A 17,998-nucleotide genomic window follows, 5' to 3' on the forward strand; every position below is an offset into this window, starting at 1 on the left:
GACGAGCGAATCAGGCCGCTAAAAGTGCCAGACTCTTTCCCAGATAATTTGGTGTTTTATTAATCAATTCATTTTCTCGGTTCGTGAACCGGAATATTGTAGAGTCTCATGTAATAGTTTTCCATGTCTACACAAATGCTCAATTGATGACCGGTAAAAAGGGCATCAACCAAGAGTTTTATACAACATCCTGACTATAAAATGTCCAAACAACCATCACCCAAAAAATCTATCTACAAGCACACTTTGCCTAAAAGGAATCAACAATCAAGAAAAAAAAATGTTTGAGACACCGGAACGAATCTGCAGATAGAAATGAATAAAAGTTTTAAGAGCCTGCCCTCTGGCCTCTGGCTGGTCTCGTCTTGGCTAGCATTTCCTTGAGATCATCATTGAGGCCGCGATGATAATCGATCCAGATGCAGAGTTGCCTGATTGCCTCCCTCTTCTCTTCCCCGAGACCGAAGATCGCCTCGTCCTTGTCCTTCAATGTCGTCTCGAGTTCCTCAGCCTTCTTCTCGATCCTGTTTAGAGCTATAGTCAGTTTCCCCTTTTCAGCTTCTTCCTCGCTGGCATGTGCCTTGACCTTCTCAACCTGATGTTTCAAGAACAACTCCTCTTCTTTCTTAACCTTCAGCTGCTCCGCTAATTCACAAACTTCCTTCCCTAGCCGGCGTTTCGCGTTATTTGCATCTCTTACCCAGCTCTTCACAGTGTTCAAGTCATTGTAGACTTCCAAAATGCAGTTTCCGTAGTTGTTAAATTCTGTGTCGAATTTCTGGACAACAGCTTCCCATGCAACGAAGCTGCCGTTTACTACTTCGGAGACTTTTGTAATCATTTTCTGATAGGCTTCTTTGTTTGAGGCAATTGTTTCACACAAGGACGCGATCCTTTCTTCAAGAGCTCTCTGTTCTAGTTGGAATTTTGCTTCAGCTTTCCTGAAGCTCTCTTCCTTCTCAGTCAGCAATTGCTCTGTGACCCGAAGCTTCTGGTTCGAGAGACGGAGCTTAACCTCGATATTTCGTACATTCTCAGTTAAGGAACTGATTTCTTCTTCTTTTAAATCTTGATCTCTTCTCAAATCTTCAACCATTTCTTCCAAATCAGCCACTGTCTGGTCCCTCAAATGGAATTTTGAGCGGAACTCAGCTTCCATTTCTTTCATCCTACTTTCTGCCCGCTCGAGGTTTTCCTTGCACTTCTGAAAGAAGCTTCCAACTAGTGTATGTTCCTCACTCAACGTTTTGTGCGCATCCTCCTTCTCTTTAAGCAATTTCCGTAGATCTTCACTCTGATTAGCTACTTCACTTTTCTGATTCTCCATTTGCATCATGCTTTCTGAAGATTCTTGTCTCTCCTTTTCGAGTTGTAGTTCCAATTGAGTTTTCTGACTCTGCGAGAGATCCAAATCCTCTCTCAGATTGTTAATCTGTGTCTCCAAAGCCATCATTTTAGCCAAAGCTTCAGTTTCTCCTTGTTCAAGTTTTTCACGTAGAGCAGAAAATTCATCCTCTTTCTCTGATAGCTTCCTCTCCAATTCAAGAACTCTATCCTGTAGTCTTCTCTTTTCCTCTTGCAACCGATCACTCTCAACACTTTTGCTTCTTATCTGCTCTTCCAGTTGACTTCTGTGGTTGATTAGAGAATCCACCTCAAGCATGAGGTCCGCACTCGACGTTTTGTGCACATCCTCCTTCTCTTTAAGCAATCTCCGTAGATCTTCACTCTGCTTGGCTACTTCACTTTTCTGATTCTCCATTTGCATCATGCTTTCTGAAGATTCTTGTCTCTCCTTTTCAAGTTGTAGTTCCAATTGAGTTTTCTGATTCTGCGAGAGATCCAAATCCTCTCTCAGATTGTTAATCTGTGTCTCCAAAGCCATCATTTTAGCCAAAGCTTCAGTTTCTCCTTGTTCTAGTTTTTCACATAGAGCAGAAAATTCATCCTCTTTCTCTGATAGCTTCCTCTCCAATTCAAGAACTCTATCCTGTAGTCTTCTCTTTTCCTCTTGCAACCGATCACTCTCGACACTTTTGCTTCTTATCTGCTCTTCTAGTTCACTTCTGTGGTTGATTAGAGAATCCACCTTAAGCATGAGGTCCGCACTCGACGTTTTGTGCGCATCCTCCTTCTCTTGAAGCAATCTCCGTAGATCTTCACTCTGCTTGGCTACTTGACTTTTCTGATTCTCCATTTGCATCATGCTTTCTGAAGATTCTTGTCTCTCCTTTTCGAGTTGTAGTTCCAATTGAGTTTTCTGACTCTGCGAGAGATCCAAATCCTCTCTCAGATTGTTAATCTGTGTCTCCAAAGCCATCATTTTAGCCGAAGCTTCAGTTTCTCCTTGTTCAAGTTTTTCACGTAGAGCAGAAAATTCATCCTCTTTCTCTGATAGCTTCCTCTCCAATTCAAGAACTCTATCCTGTAGTCTTCTCTTTTCCTCTTGCAACCGATCACTCTCGACACTTTTGCTTCTTATCTGCTCTTCCAGTTGACTTCTGTGGTTGATTAGAGAATCCACCTCAAGCATGAGGTCCGCACTCGACATTTTGTGCGCATCCTCCTTCTCTTTAAGCAATCTCCGCAGATCTTCACTCTGCTTGGCTACTTCGCTTTTCTGATTCTCCATTTGCATCACGCTTTCTGAAGATTCTTGTCTCTCCTTTTCAAGTTGTAGTTCCAATTGAGTTTTCTGACTCTGCAACAGATCCAAATCCTCTCTCAGATTGTTAATCTGTGTCTCCAAAGCCATCATTTTAGCCGAAGCTTCAGTTTCTCCTAGTTCAAGTTTTTCACGTAGAGCAGAAAATTCATCCTCTTTCTCTGATAGCTTCCTCTCCAATTCAAGAACTCTATCTTGTAGTCTTCTCTTTTCCTCTTGCAACTGATCACTCTCAATGCTTTTGCTTTTTATCTGCTCTTCCAGTTGAACTCTGTGGTTGATTAGAGAATCCACCTCCAGCATGAGGTCCTGTATCCGGGCTGTCATGCTGTCTTTCTCTTCCGTTGTCTTCTGATGATGATCTCTATCACTTGCTAGCTGCTGTTTCAAGCCCTCCATTTGAGTAGAGAAATCCGAAAAATCTCGAGTCTTGGTTTCAAGCTGCAATTCTAATTCACTTTTGTGGCCTTGAAGAGAATCGAGAGTCTCCTGAAACTCGAGAACATTTCTCTGCAACTCTGCCTTTTCCTCTCGAAGCAGGTCGTTCTCCTTCTCTATAGTTCTTATTCGTTCTTCCATTTCATCCTTCTGGGTGCGTATCGTAGCTGTCTCCAGGTCCAGGTCCTTCACCCGACATGCTAAACCCTCCTTCTCCTCCATAATCTTTTCTCGGTCAATAGTTTTTCTTGTCAAATCCTCCTTCAATCTTTCTGTCTGAACCATATTTTCTGAAAGCTCTTGAGATTTTTTCTCAAGTTGCAGCTCCAGTTCAGCTTTCTGGTTTCCTAGAGATCCCAGTTCTTGCTGCAATGTGTTGACCTGACCCAATAGCCCGGAGAGTTGGGTGGATGCTTCATCGGTTTTCGAAACAATCTGTTCCTCCATTTCAGCTTTTTGAGCTTGTAAAGATTCCAGATCGTGAAGCAAGGTCTTCATCTGCGTGGTCAAATCCTCTGTCCTAGAGAGAGACTCCTTTTCACTATCCTCAAGCTTCTTCTTGAGAGCCGACATTTCATCTTCTCTGGCTTTCAACATTTCTTCAAATTCTGCAGCTTGGGCTCTCAGTTGCATGTTTTCCTCAGCCAATTGCTTTGCTTCGACTGTTTTTGTTTCTATCAGCTCTTCTATGTCCCTTTTCTCAGTTTGCACAGTTTCAAGTTCCAATTCGAGATTTGCTATCTGTGCTTTTAGGCCTTCCATCTGAGCTGATGCATCGTTCTGATGGACTTGATGCACTTCTGTCAGAGCCAAAAGTTCCCTTTCTTTTTCATCCAAAGTTTTCCTCATTTCTCCTGATTCACCAATGACATCTTGAATCTTTTTCTGTGCATTCTCAATGTCATGTGAAAGTTCCGACACTTTAGAAGCTAGAGACTTGTTTTCTTCCAAGGTGACTTCTAGGGAGTGGCTTAACTCTGCAATTTTCTGTTCCGCTGATTCCTGATGCTCTTTCATACCTGAAACATGACCTTTCATAGATTCTAGTTCCAGCTCCAGAGCTGCCCGTTCATCTTTAATCTGATCAATTGAGTTTCTCAAGTCAGTGGTATTTTTTTCTCCCTCTTCAATCTTTTTCAGAGCAGCCTCTCTCTCTGTGATCAAGGTCTCTTTCTCAACTGTCGTGTCCTCCAGTCTTTGTTTTTGTTCTACTTCAAGCTTACCAAGCATTTCCAGTTTTTCAGTCAGTTTCTGGTTGTCAGCAAAATGCTTGGATCTTTCCTCCTCTAACCTTTCAGCTTTGATGTTCAACTCCTGGATACTGTTTTCTGCTTCTTGTACCTTGCTCAAAGCTACTTGGCACTCAGACTGCAGACTTTCTCTCTCTTCTGTCATGCTTGTTAACTTCCTCTTCAAGTCAGCAACTTCTAGATTTGCTGTTTCAAGTTCTTGCTTCATGTCAGCTGTGATTTTTTCCCAATCATTTTCTAATTGCCCATTTTTACTGCCTTTCTTTGAGGAGTGATCTGAGTCTGAGTCTGAATCAGAGCTTGATGAATAAGGTCCATCGTTACTTCGTTTGCTACTAACCTTTTTCCTGAGCTCTGCTGTGAGAGAATCATATCGTTCATACAGGGACTGATATTTTCTGTGGAATTCGCTCACTAACTCTTCAAGCGATCTTCTTTTAGAGTCCCCAGCTGGATCCTGGTTGTCTTCTTCAGGATGTTCATCTCTGATAAGCTTCAAGATCCTATTCACTTTGGCCTCAATTTCTGCAGTTAACCAGCAGTTTCTCAATCCAATTATTCCAATTTACCAAAAACGGGATGAATTAGCATGACACGATCAATAACTTCAAGATATTATGGAGATCCTGGTTATGATCCCAATTTTTTTTTTTTCATGAGCGTTCATGCTACTGATGAAGAACCATTCTTGCTGACTAGGAATTACCTGATTTAGTTCCTTTCAGCTGTTCCCCCTCCTCCGGATCAATATGACTCCCGAATAAGGACTTTATCGAATCTCTGAATCGATGTTTAGTCATGTCTCCTTCGGAAGATTAACCTTTAATTACAAGGGTGCATTGCCGCATACCATCTTGTCCACAACGACTGGAAATCATAAGAGAAATTCATCAAGTTTCATCCAAATTATGAATGAGATGCTCTCAGATAATTCTAAATATATTTGGCAGAGAAAGGTATATAAAGCACTTCATAGGGAAAGCCCATTTCCCCAATTTATTCAGATTCATTAGTGTCCCATTTGTAAAGATAGATATGACTGTAATGCCAAAATTAAAACCAATCGGACTTTATACTCAAAATAGTGGTATGCAGTAGGGGTTCATCGACTATACAGGCATTTCAAATGACATCATATTAGCTTTCAACTTCTTTTGATAGTTTCCGTATACAATAACAATAAAGAACGAATACACGCTCCATCAGGAAGAACTGTCCAAGATCATCTTATAATTCAGATGACTTTTAAAATATATGTCCAGATTATTTTTACTATCCTAGAGACATTCACTGGAACCTTAACTAATCTAAACTAAACCAGTTACTTTCATGTTTACGTGACGTTTACATTTAGTTGGGCAATCTGAGATGCTCTGGTGTCTTAACAGAATCTTGGTACTTCCTCTGGTTAAAATGGATTTGATATTTTTGGCTTTCTATTACACTTCATGTGCAGAATATATGTGCAAAAGAACTATTCCTCTGAATTTGGATTTGAATAAATCCTTTTTATATTTGAATGGTATGTTCCGCAATCAACCTCCGGAATTACATAAAAAAAATCTAATCGAAAGCACAGGATGCTATATTATCCTCCTGAAACGGCAATAGAGACAATTATCAGAATTGTCTATGATAATCCGCTTCACTCGGTCACTTGTTTCTTCATTTTTCAAGAAGATACTTATCGAACAGAGCAAACATAAAGACAAATGAATGTCAAGTTCATGATTTTCCAAAAGGAAAAGTTGGCCTTTAATAAGATACAACAGTTAATGGGAAATGATTAACATCACGAAGAAACTTAAACCCAATGTCCCTGGTTTGCGTTCTAATTTACATCGACCAAGTGAAACACAGTTTCTGGGCAAGCCTCAAGAACATGAACCGATCGAGAACATTGATTGGTTGCAGCTTCACTACTTTCAAAGGGACGAGAGGACCACAAATTCAAAAAATAATCAATGTTTGTTTCTCCAAAGTTGCTACTGCTACGGCACCATCCTATTCTGGTGCCATGAGGGGGGACCACAGCTCCAAAACCAATCAATATTCATTTCTCGGAAGTTGCTACTGCTAAATAGTACGATCCTATTCTGGTGCCAATTCAGCAGCATCACCAGGAGGCTTGATTTTGAATTCCAACCTCATTTACGGAAAAACGACCCGCTGCTTTTTTAATTGATGTCCACGCAAAGGTGAAGACACTATTTACTACTCGCATATCCAAGTTTTGTTTTTTTTTTTTTTTTTTTCTTTGCGAGCACTTCGGTCGATGCAAATCGAAATCTGGAGCTTAAGAACAGAGGAAGAGCACCAACCTGACTCGATCTCCTTCAATCTCGTCAGCCTTCCTCGAGCAGCCTCAACCGATTCGATTCGCGCAGATTGCGGACGCCGAACTAGTCCGTCGAAAGCAAGGCCTGCGGATTCAACAAAGAGGCTTGAGCAGCGAATCCGAAGACAAATCATCAACACCGCCAATTCACCAGAGCTTCAGACAGTAGTCAGTCTACCTAACTACATCCAACAATCAAATCCTAGTCCCCTCAAAAAACCGAGACAGCGAGAGGATCGCCAAAACGGAAAATAAAAGCAACAACAACTCCGTAACGGTCTCACTCAAAAAAAAACTCCGAACTCAATCACGGTTGCGCAACATCCAGGGCCTCGCGACGGCGGCAGAATCCCCCGGCCGCTCGAGGCGGGAGCTCGCCCCGACCAATCCGAGACGGAGACGGAATTCGGAAGATTGATCAGAACGGACATCGACTCCGGACGACGATGAACGCTCAGCTCCCCGGAGTCAGAAACTCCAGACACCGAAGCTCCAGGCGACAAAACTTTCGAGAGAGAGACAGAGAGAGAGAGAGCGAGCGAGCGCTGATCAGCTCAGAGCAAGGATTACCTGAATCTCCGACGTCGAGGAGCTGGATATCCTCCGAGACGCGCTTCGACGGCGAGCTTCTCCTCCGATCACGCGCCGCGCAGAGCCGAGAGATGGAGATGGAGATGGAGGTGGGAAAGGCCGCGATGAATTTACAAAAGAGGAGGAAGGAACGAGGGATAGAGCAGTTTTTGTTGGTGCTCGGGCTGGGGAGCGCTTTCGCACACAGAGAGAGAGAGAGAGAGCGAGACAGAGCGAGAGAGCGACCGCTACCGTGTCCCACGGGGCGTCAGAAAAAAACTAAATGTTTTGGGGGGGGGGGGGATCGGGGGGCCGGAGGAGGACGGAATCTTTGGGAGCTTTCTCGGCGCCACTTCGACCCCCCGATTCCGCAGTTAATTGCGGTTGTGCCACCGACCTCCACGCGGGACGGGACACCCTGGCGCGTGCCGAGCGAGCTGGCCGCTCGCTGGCAGGCACGGCCGCCCCCCGACCGTTGTTTGACTTTGGGGTGAGCAACTTGGACCGCCCAAACTGGGATCGCCCAAACCGGGACCGGACCGACGGGTTTGATCCAATTCTCGGGACTATCGGTCCAGTTCCCCGTTCCTAAAAGCGGAACCAGTTTCCGGGCGGTCCGGTTCCCGGTTCCAAGGGGGAACCGGACCGACTATTTAATATATATTTTTGTTATTTTTTTCTTTAAAAAAATTAATAAAATGTGAACTAAACTCTAAGTGAACTTCATTATCATAAATTCATTGATAAAAATTAGTAAAATATGAATTAAACCCTAAGTGAACTTCATTGACAAAAATTAGTAAAATGTGAACCAAAACTTAAGTGTTTAACCAAAAAAAAAAAAAAAACTAAACTCTAAGTGACCGGTTTTATTGGATCGGACCGGAATCGACCGAACCCGGGCGGTCGTCCGGTTCGGCCCATGTACCAACGGTCCGGTCCGCGGTTCCCAAAATTGGGAATCGGTTCTCTCGGTCCGGTTCCCAGTTCCACCTTGGAACCGGACCGGACCGGACCGGGAACCGATCATCCCTAATTTGACTCCCTCGTGCGCGGGAGAGGGTCGGTCTCGCGAGATATTGGCCCTCTGGCCCCCCGTTTTATCTCGCGTCTCGTGATAAAAATGATTAGCCACTGATGGAGGGGCGCGCCACGTGCGATGTGCAGGTTCCCGCGCTTTTTTCCTTTTGTTGCCCGCGGCGTCTGACGTGGCCGTTTGGGATTGGTGCGGGGGTGCTACGGGGTTGAGGATTTGGTTATATTGGCACGCAGAAAAGGTCCCCCCCAAAAAAATAATTTGTTTAGTTCTTATTTTTTCTAGATTCTACTTGACATTTTATCCATGAATTTGGTCGGCCAGGTTAAGAAGAGGTACGTTTTCCTGAAAATTTCTCTTTCCAACAAAACTAATTTTTGGGGAAGTAAATTAAAAAAAAAAAAGAGATGATGCCTTTTAATATACATGGGAACTTTGTATTTTTTATAAGTAAATCCTACCTACAAATAAAAAGGAATTAAAAAGGAAAATAAATAAAGTTGGGATTACCAATTTCAATTGCAATTGAATGACTAATGGCGATTTTGTTTATTTGGTAGAAATTGGATGGATTTAGTCCAAAGGGTTGGAACTAAAGCTGCCCCCAAAAAAACACACCTTTGCTTGTTTTGTATATGTGTTATCATGTGAAAATGTGGTAGCTTATAAAATATGTAACTATATTTTATGTAGACATGTTAAATGTGTATCATTTATTTGTCTACATATATTAATTCATATAGAATCGTGTTATTAGATGAAGCGATGGGTTTAATAATTGTAAGTTTATCATTGATTTGAAGTGCTTTTATTAAATATATGGGGGTGCCGTTCTCCGATGAACGGGCAGGGGTCCAGGGGCTGCCCATGCTTAAATGTCCTTACACAAGTCTGCTCATGCTTCAATCTGGTTGAACAGGCCCAGGCAAGCCGAGCCAAGACATTTTAGCATTGGGATGACAAAAAACTACTCGATCAACAAACAACGTTTTCCTATTCTGACAAAAAGAAAATTGTTTTCCTTAATTTGTCACTTTCTATCTTCTCGGCTCTCCATATCTCATCAATTATTTTTTTCTTCGTTTTTCACGATAAGTCTTAGTTACTTCACATTGTTTTCAGCATGAATGCATACTGGAAAATGGTTCGCTTTCTCTAAAATTGAATTTCCTAAAAACGTTTTCCAGCGACAGGAAATTTTCAATAAAACAAATGAATCCTTACAATGAGTTATGTGTACTGCCAAGCTGCTTATAAAGTACCTGTTAGAAGAACAAAGTTTTTGCCAGTGAAACCTCAAATTGTGTCTTGGAGCTAACAAAAACAATCTCCTGTAAGGTTCCTCTCCATTTGACCAAAAATAAAAGGACCACTCCAAAGGATTTTCAAGTAGTTGACGTTTGATTAGCAAGCTTGCCCGACTAATCAATGGTTGATCAAAGTAGCCAATGCCCACTAAGCCACATCTGAAAAGGAAGAACCAGATAATAAGCACTGCATGCAATGCCGCATCAAAATCGTCTTATTGAGATGAGATCACAACTCAGGTCGAGCGCCTCCTGCTAGCAGCAATCTTCGAGATCACCTCCCGGTATTGAAGACAGCGATCTCGGTAATAGTTGATCGAGAGACACAGTTGCCTGATGGCCTCCTTTTTCTCATCCACAAGCCCAAACAACACTTCTTCCCTTACCTTCGCAATGTTCTCTAGTTCCGCCACCCTCTTCTCGAGTCGATCAACGGCCTTCATCATAAGCATCTTTTCCATGCCCTCATCGTCTACTTTTGCCATTAAAGCCCAGCTCTCCTCACTAAGTACAACATTCTTCATGGCTTTGGTGTCCACTGCGGATATTTGATGGATAGCGTCGCTTGTCACACATCTTACTTTGTCTTTTGTCCCTGAAACCTTGTTTCGCAGGCATTGGATCTCCTTCGAGACTTTCGACATGCGGCTTAAAACGTTCCCATTTTGCTCGCCGAATTTCGAGACTATCAAGTCCAACCGGTGAAGTGCATTGCTCACCGTCCGCGAAGCGTCCGCTATCTTCCCCATCTCAGCTTTGAAGATGTAGGACCGATCCTTGAGTGCTCCGTGCTCTCGCTGGAACCTCTCTTTCATCATCTTGTAGCTATCCTTGTTCTCCATATGTAGCTGCTCCAAGACCAGGATACGTTGGCTCATCAGGCGCACGTTATCTTCAAAGTGCATGCGAAACTCGTCTGCCAATTCTTCCATTCTCCTTTCTAGGAACTGAGCATCCATCGGTTCTTGCAACGAACTCCTAGCTTGTCTATATTTCCTGGCCATCCTGCGAGGAGTAATAACTTCCTGCTCGCTCGACTTGCTATCTTTCAGAACAACGTTGAACCTTGGCGAAGATTCTTGTCTGTCTTTCTCGTTATGCAACTCCAACTGCCTCTTCAGGGCCAGCAAGGAATTGACATCCTCTTGCAATTTCTTAGCTCGGACTGTCAAGGCCGAGATATGTGAAGAGTACGCATCCCCATCGGCCTTAAGTTTCTCCTGCAGAGCCGAGAGCTCGTTTCCCCTTTCTATCGATTTGCTTTCCAATTCGACAAACCTGACCTCCAATTCCTCCTTTTCCTCTCTACACTGATTGGTCTCGTGGACGTGGTTCCTTATCTGCTCTAGCAGATCATTTTCCCTCGCAGACAGAGCATCCATTTTTAGCTTCATGTCCTTGACCTGTGCGGCAAGGCAGTTGTTCTCCTCGGATACTCTTTCTTTTTCTTCAAAAGTACTTGCTAATTCTTCTTCAAGAGTTCGTATTCGAATCAAGTTTTGTTCGATTACTGCTTCCCTTTCTTGAAACTTAGCTATCTGGCTTTCCAGGAGCTTGACTTCTTCATTCAGAGTGTTAATCTGATCTAAATCCTTTTCGTTAGCAAGTAGTTTGTTCTGTAGACGTTGCACAGTTTCCTCCATCGTGCATTTCTCAACATGCAGAGATCTCGCCTCCATTTGCAGATTCCTGACTTGTTCCTCCAACTCTGCAAATCTAGACTTTGCACTGTTCTCGTTGTTGTCAAGTTTCTTTAGGAGATCAGACATCTCAATTTCTTTGCTTTCAGATATGAGTTCAAGTTCCATAATGCGAGCTTGAAGCTCTTCATTTTCCAGTTTCAGCTGTTTGGCTTCACTAGCTTGGCTTTGAATCTCTGCTTCTAAATCACTATTGTGGCAGTGCAGAGACTGTAATTCAGATTTCAAGCCACCTATCTGTCCCTCCAGCTCCTTCGTCCTCCGCGATGCTTCAACTTCTAGGACTTGATGCTTCTTTGAAAGAGTCGACAGTACTCTCTTCCTCTCGCTCACTTCTACCCTCAGATCTTTGATAACATTCTCTGCTTCTAAATCACTTCTGTGGCAGCGCAGAGACTGTAATTCAGATTTCAAGCCACCTATCTGTCCCTCCAACTCCTTTGTTCTCCGCGATGCTTCAACTTCTAGGACTTGATGCTTCTTTGAAAGAGCCAACAGTTCTCTCTTCCTCTCGCTCACTTCTACCCTCAGATCTTTGATAACATTCTCCGCTTCTAAATCACTTTTGTGGCAGCGCAGAGACTGTAATTCAGATTTCAAGCCACCTATCTGTCCCTCCAACTCCTTTGTCCTCAGCGATGCTTCAACTTCTAGAACTTGATGCTTCTTTGAAAGAGTCGACAGTTCTCTCTTCCTCTCACTCACTTCTACCCTCAGATCATTGATAACATTCTCCGATTCCTTGATCTTGCTCAGGGCGGCCATATGCTCTGTACTCAAAGTTTCTCTCTCTTTCCTGATAGATGCCAAATGATTCCTTAGGATGATCATTTCCTTGTTATCATCCTCAAGCTTTTGAGGAACAGTTTTTGCCGCCAGTCGATCATGCCTTGATTCTCCTGAGTTGTTATCGACATCCTCAGAAGAAAAATATTCAGAGTCGGAGCTGGAGGTGGACGGAGAATTGTCTCTCTTGCTTCTTCTGGTATCATTTTTATCTCGTTCCCGCATAAGATTATCATACTGTGCATAGAGCGACTGATACTGTCGTAGGAAGTCCTCAACGAGCCCAACAAGTTCCGAATCTCTCTTTGAGTTCTTTGCCCCACGTTTTCTGCTTTGGCTTTCATTCTTTATGAGCTCCAAGATTCTTGCAACTTTTTTCTCAGTATCTGCAGATTACCAACATTCTGAGTACCTCAGAATCCGAACATGATCAATTCAGGACAACGAAATCGAGTGATTCCTTCATTCTACCATCCTAACAAACTATCAGCGATTCCTTACAGAACAATATGCCTAATTTTGAAGTCCGTACAAGGTAAAGGTGGATGATTATTAGCTTAATATTGCATTACTCGCCAACATCATTTAAAAGTTACAAGAGGATAACCGAGTGTAACTGCTTTTGTCTATTAGACATTGTAAGAAAAGTCATTATCAAGTGCAATCAGACAAAAGGCTCCCATTGTTTAGACATTCACAGGGGATTTTAGCACGCTCAGTGCAATGTTACAGAAGGTAACTCACAAGCACTGGAACTTTAAAAGGAAGGAAAGGAGAATCTAAAAGTAGGATTTAGCCAAATGATCGACAAGAATAAAAGGATAGTAACATTGTCAAATGAAGACAAGCAGAAAGTTCACTCATGGTACACATCTCAAAACCAACATCCAGCGAAAGGGAAAAACACGAGTTCTTAGTTTGGTTAATAGGTGAAATTAAACTTCTCTTTCTTTCTTAATTTGGAAAATGTCAAGAAAATCACAATAGTCACCGGACATCATAAATTGTCAGCTCTTGTTTAAATGAGCATTAGATACACATTATTCTCTTGTTCCCAATAGTGTTCTTGAGACTCGAAATTGTAACGCCAAGAGAACTGATGCTTCGGATAAAAGTTCACCTGCTTTAGTCACTAGTTCCACCTTCTCTGCATCAATTTCTCTTGTGGAAGACTTCGTTACTTCATTCTGCTGAACCCGTCTCATCTCTTGTTACAGACTTTTAGCTCACTCTGGGAAGAAACCAATTACACGAGTCATTTGGAGCTCAAAAATCATGACATGAAATGAAAATTAATTAACTGAAAATTCAGTCTTAAGAAAAAACCAATTAGGACTACAGCAACTATTGCTGGGAACAGTTGCTCCCGGTCTTTGGCAGCGTCAAATAAGAGAGTTCCTATCTTGATGCCTATCATTTAGGCAATTTCTACACTTTTGTCACGCGAAACATTTTTTAGCCACGGACTTAAAATTTGGGGCCTCAGAAAAATTACTCTCGATACACAATCTCGAAGGGCATATCGAATTAAGACTCGGCTCTAAACGTGAACATTTTCAGAAACAGTAGTGTTTGCTATTTTCGTCCAGTCCACCACCAGTAGGAAAATCAGCTTTCACAGATAGCTTTAGACCATTGACGAGCATGACAAGTATATTTAGGAGGAATAGTTGATTTCCTAAATCTTTACTGATAACTTGTGGCTCAACCTCCACACATCTCTTGCGGTATTTCTTCGTCCAACGGCATACCGAATAAAAAACTCCAAAATATAAAACACGTATACTCGGCCGACCCAAAACATGGGTCCAATTCATATCAGGTGCTTTTTTTTTTTGTCAGAATTCATATCAGGTGTTTGAAGAGCAAAAAAAGGCATAAAAATGTCAACTTCATACCAAAAAAAAAGGATGAAGGGGTCATCAGATCCATGCAATAATTTTAATAGCCATACAAAGGACATCTTTATTCTAAATGCACAGACAAAAAGCCATGTGCCCATTTGCTCACGTAGCAGACTCAATACCACGATTAAAATAAAGCAGCCAGCCGCTCTGGGGCCACGTTAAGGGTGCAATTTTCTAAGGAAAGCCAGTCCTTTACGGCATCAATCAAGCTTCGATTCAATCTTCAACACAACCAATAGTGCTCGACCCCCCACTCTCTTTTTGTTTTTCCTTCTTTCTTGGCCAGGAAAAATCTTCAACTTGCCACATTCTTGTCCTCATCCTCTCCCTTCCGACATCATTAAAAGACCCCCCAATCATACATTAAAAAAAAAAAATTTAGGAAGAAAACCGAGCATTTCAAAACTCAAACACATGGTGGGCTCGATCTGTAACTGTAATAACCACATGAACTGGCTCCCTGAATTTCGTTCCCCCACCACCCCGCACCCAATAATTTCGCCCATCATCAAAACCCGACAGGTCAATCGTGCATGCTGGATTCAAAGCACTTCAATATCTCCCACCAGAGAGAGCATCCATCAAATTGGACAAAAATTTCGACCCCACGATTTGAAAGAACCCCCACATCATCAGGATCAAACAGAAAAGGCAACAAAAATCCTCGTTCCCCATTTCAGCCAAAAATCCCTCAAGGCGCCAAAGCCAAGGTGGGATTCACACAAGAAACAAAAAGATGAGCAGAAATGCCGAAGATGGAAGGTACCTGGGAATTGGATCCGTCACCTCAACAGATCTGAAAGCATGTAATTAAAATTTAGGGGGAAATGATTTAATTAATCTGGCGAGATTTGGCAAATTGACAAACTGGGCAATAATTGCTGCAGTCCCTTTTTGTCCTCACCGGTGGGGGTGGTGGTGGTGGTGGTGGTGGCGCAGATATAAAGACGCTTTTGGCACTGCCTCGAAGGAAACTGCCCTCCGGTTCCGGGTTTATTTACATCTCGTGCCACTGTAACGGCCCTCAATTTCTCGTGATCTCGAGATAACAGACGTTGGCGGGGGTGGGGGAAGAAATATCGCGGGACATGCTGTCGGGTCGGGCAGATGCCCCGGGAATATTACCGGGGATGCCAGTTGCCACGTGGCTAACCCGCGTCGGGGGGAGGTTCTTCCCTAGAACCGTTTCTATCGGAGCGGGCGGATCGCGAACGTTGATCTCGCTCAGGGCCCCACGATGCGCAGCCATATTTGTTGATTTTCAAATTCAAACTCCAAGATGCACCAAAGTTGGCTCGGGTACGATCTGACGGCTGAATAAAATAATACAATACGATCGTGGAAGAACACTTCCGTTTTTTTTCAAAATCTAGTTCCAACGATAAAAAAAATTTGCCAATCACGAGGAGTCATCGTTTGGGTATCTAATTAAACAAAAAAGAAAAAATCGAGACTGTTTGATTAGGCTCGGTTTTATTGGGAAAATTACATGTCCTTAAACTTTAGTTCAATGTGCAATATGATATTTGAACTTTTAATTTGTTCAATGCGGTCCATGAACTTTTGGTACATGTTCAAGTGGATCCATGGACTATATAAAAATGTTCGATGTCGTCCCTAATATTAAATCAAATGAAGGACTACATTGAACATTTTCATATAATTCAGGGATTATATTGAATAAGTACCAAAAGTCCATGGATCACATTGAACAAATTTAAAGTTCATGGACCACATTGAATGTTAGACTAAAGTTCAAGGATTACATTTAACAAATTAAAAGTTCAAAGATCCTATTGCACATCAGACCAAAGTTCAAGAATCATTTGTGTTATTATCTTTTTTAGTTTATAAAAATCGTACCAAGTCGCGTTAAAAATTTTGTTCAATTTTCAAGGTTTGTGTTAAATAAAATGACTCGATTCGATTCAATTCGATTATATTTAAAAATCGAACCAGGAGGTCCCTTGACTTTGAAAAGTTATTCATATAACCTGAACTTCGGCGCTATTGCACGATTAATCTAAAACTTTGAAAACTTACGGATTACCCTCCAAACTTAAATTTGTTGAGGCCATTAGTTTTCCAGCTGCATAATTGTAAAGTGTCGTTTGAAAGTGGACTAACTCATTTTCTTCATCCATTTTCAAGTAGCGTTCATGATATGCATATGGAAAAGCTAGCAATTGTAAATAAAAGTCCTAAAACCTATCACAAAAGTATAATTGAGTTCTAAGACTTTCAAAAAGTGCAATTAATTCCTAAAACTTGTTGAATTAGTGCAATCAAGTCCTTCTGTTAACTCCATCCAACTTCATTAACAGAAAATACTGACGTGACTTTTTTTTTATTATTTTCTCTCTCCTACATGACGATAATGTGGCTAAAACATCAAATGTAAGGCTAAAATGGCGTTGTTTTAATCAAAATTTGATTTTCCAATATTTTTTATTTGAATTATATTAAAAAAATAAGCAAAATTTCAAAAATACAAATGAGAAAGCTTAAGAAAAAAAAAAAAGAAAGAAGAGGCAAGTGAGAGCTAGCCCTCGTTGCCACCCCACCACTGCCAGGAAGGGCCGGCGATGGTGGGGGAAGGGTTGGCAAGCATCAGCTAGGGGCCGACGATCCTCATCAATCGCGGGCGAGGGCTCGCATGCTCTCATCCAGGTCTAGCTGACACTGGAGGCGTACCCTTCCCCCACAATCACCCACCCTTGCCTGCGATGGTGGGGCGACGGCGGCAACAAGGGCTATAAGTCCTTGCCTGCTTCTTCCTCACTTTTTTTTGTATTTTTTAAATCTTGCTTATTTTAATATAATTTAAATTAAAAAAAGTCGCATTAAAAATCACAGATTGACCAAAACAACGTTTTAACCACGTCAGTGCTACATAAAAGAGAGAATAAAAAAAAAAAGTCACGTTAGCATTTTTTGTTTGCCAAGTTGGACAAAGTTCATTGAAGGACTTGATTACACCAATTTTACAAGTTTCGGGACTTAATTGTACTTTTTGAAAGTTTTAAGATTTAATTATACTTTGTGAAAAGTTTTAAGACTTACTGGCACTTTTTGAAACTTTAGAACTCAATTGCTTGCACTTTCGTAACAAGTTTTATGATTTTCAGTATATTTGGGACTTGGGTGCTTTCACTGAGATTTGTCGTTGGGAAAGAATGCCAGCGACGAGGAGAGATGATCGAGAATCACAAAAAGCATTTTTACAAATATAACTGATAACTGAAAATTCGACAACAACGTTCCAAAGGGTAAGTCTGCATATTTGTGAAATGGCGCGGGCGCTCGTGAAGTCTAAAAACATCTCCCTTGGAGACGACGGACCCAAAGGACTCGCTTCATCTCCGAGGGCAAGCTCTTCTCCGGGTACGTGCTCAACCACCTTCTCTAGCGTGTAGAACATGAGCACCGTCCCCGAGCTCGTTACTTCATTGAGATCCTCGTTCAGGCCTCTCGAGGACTCTCACAAGTTTCCGGCGGCGGTAGAGGAGAGATGGGAGCTAGAAGCTGGGACGACCGAAGCTCTGAGGAAGGAGAGCGATGGTCTGGGCGCGAAGTTGGTGGCCCTGACGGAGGGCAACGAGCGTTTGGCGTCGAGAACGAGCGTCCGAGGGCCCAGTTGGTGGCTCTGGGGGAGGAGAACGAGCGTTTGAGGGTGCGGATTGCGAGCCTCGAGAGCGAGCGCGAGGCGAGGTAGCCAGGCGGAGAGAGGGAGGAGCTGCGGAGGTGGGACTCGCTCGTGAGGGAGAATGTCAAGCTGAAGAGGAAGAATGAGGCGTTGGAGAGTAAAGTTGAAGGGAAGTACGTGGAATTAATTGGACTTGAGGGTTTTGGAATTAGAGGTTAGATTTGGCGATGCCGAGAAGCAAGGAACTGCTGCGAAATGGAGCGGGGGAAATGGGTGTTCCTGGTGAGGCCAAGCCGCCAATGGCTTCGACAAAGACGATGAGGATGGCGGGAACGGAGACAGTTCTCGGGGAGGT

The 17,998-nt window shown here is 42.6% G+C and overlaps 1 protein-coding gene across 1 annotated transcript; it reads right to left on the reverse strand.

Annotated features, from left to right (window-relative positions):
- Positions 1-35: 35 nt before the first annotated feature.
- LOC115688467 (COP1-interactive protein 1-like) lies at positions 36-14,894 on the reverse strand. The gene is made up of 6 exons (XM_056317644.1): positions 14,764-14,894; positions 13,211-13,321; positions 9,849-12,476; positions 6,675-6,776; positions 5,060-5,158; positions 36-4,878 (listed from the first exon to the last, which is right to left on the reverse strand). The coding sequence occupies exons 2-6, from the start codon at positions 13,293-13,295 to the stop codon at positions 329-331; spliced, it is 7,464 nt and encodes a 2,487-aa protein (XP_056173619.1). The 5' UTR covers positions 13,296-13,321; positions 14,764-14,894; the 3' UTR covers positions 36-328.
- Positions 14,895-17,998: the final 3,104 nt, after the last annotated feature.

Source organism: Syzygium oleosum, unplaced genomic scaffold (assembly GCF_021117445.2).
Source record: "Syzygium oleosum isolate NSW1041296 unplaced genomic scaffold, Sole_v2.1 Sole_v2.14, whole genome shotgun sequence".
Classification (NCBI taxonomy): Eukaryota; Viridiplantae; Streptophyta; class Magnoliopsida; order Myrtales; family Myrtaceae; genus Syzygium; species Syzygium oleosum.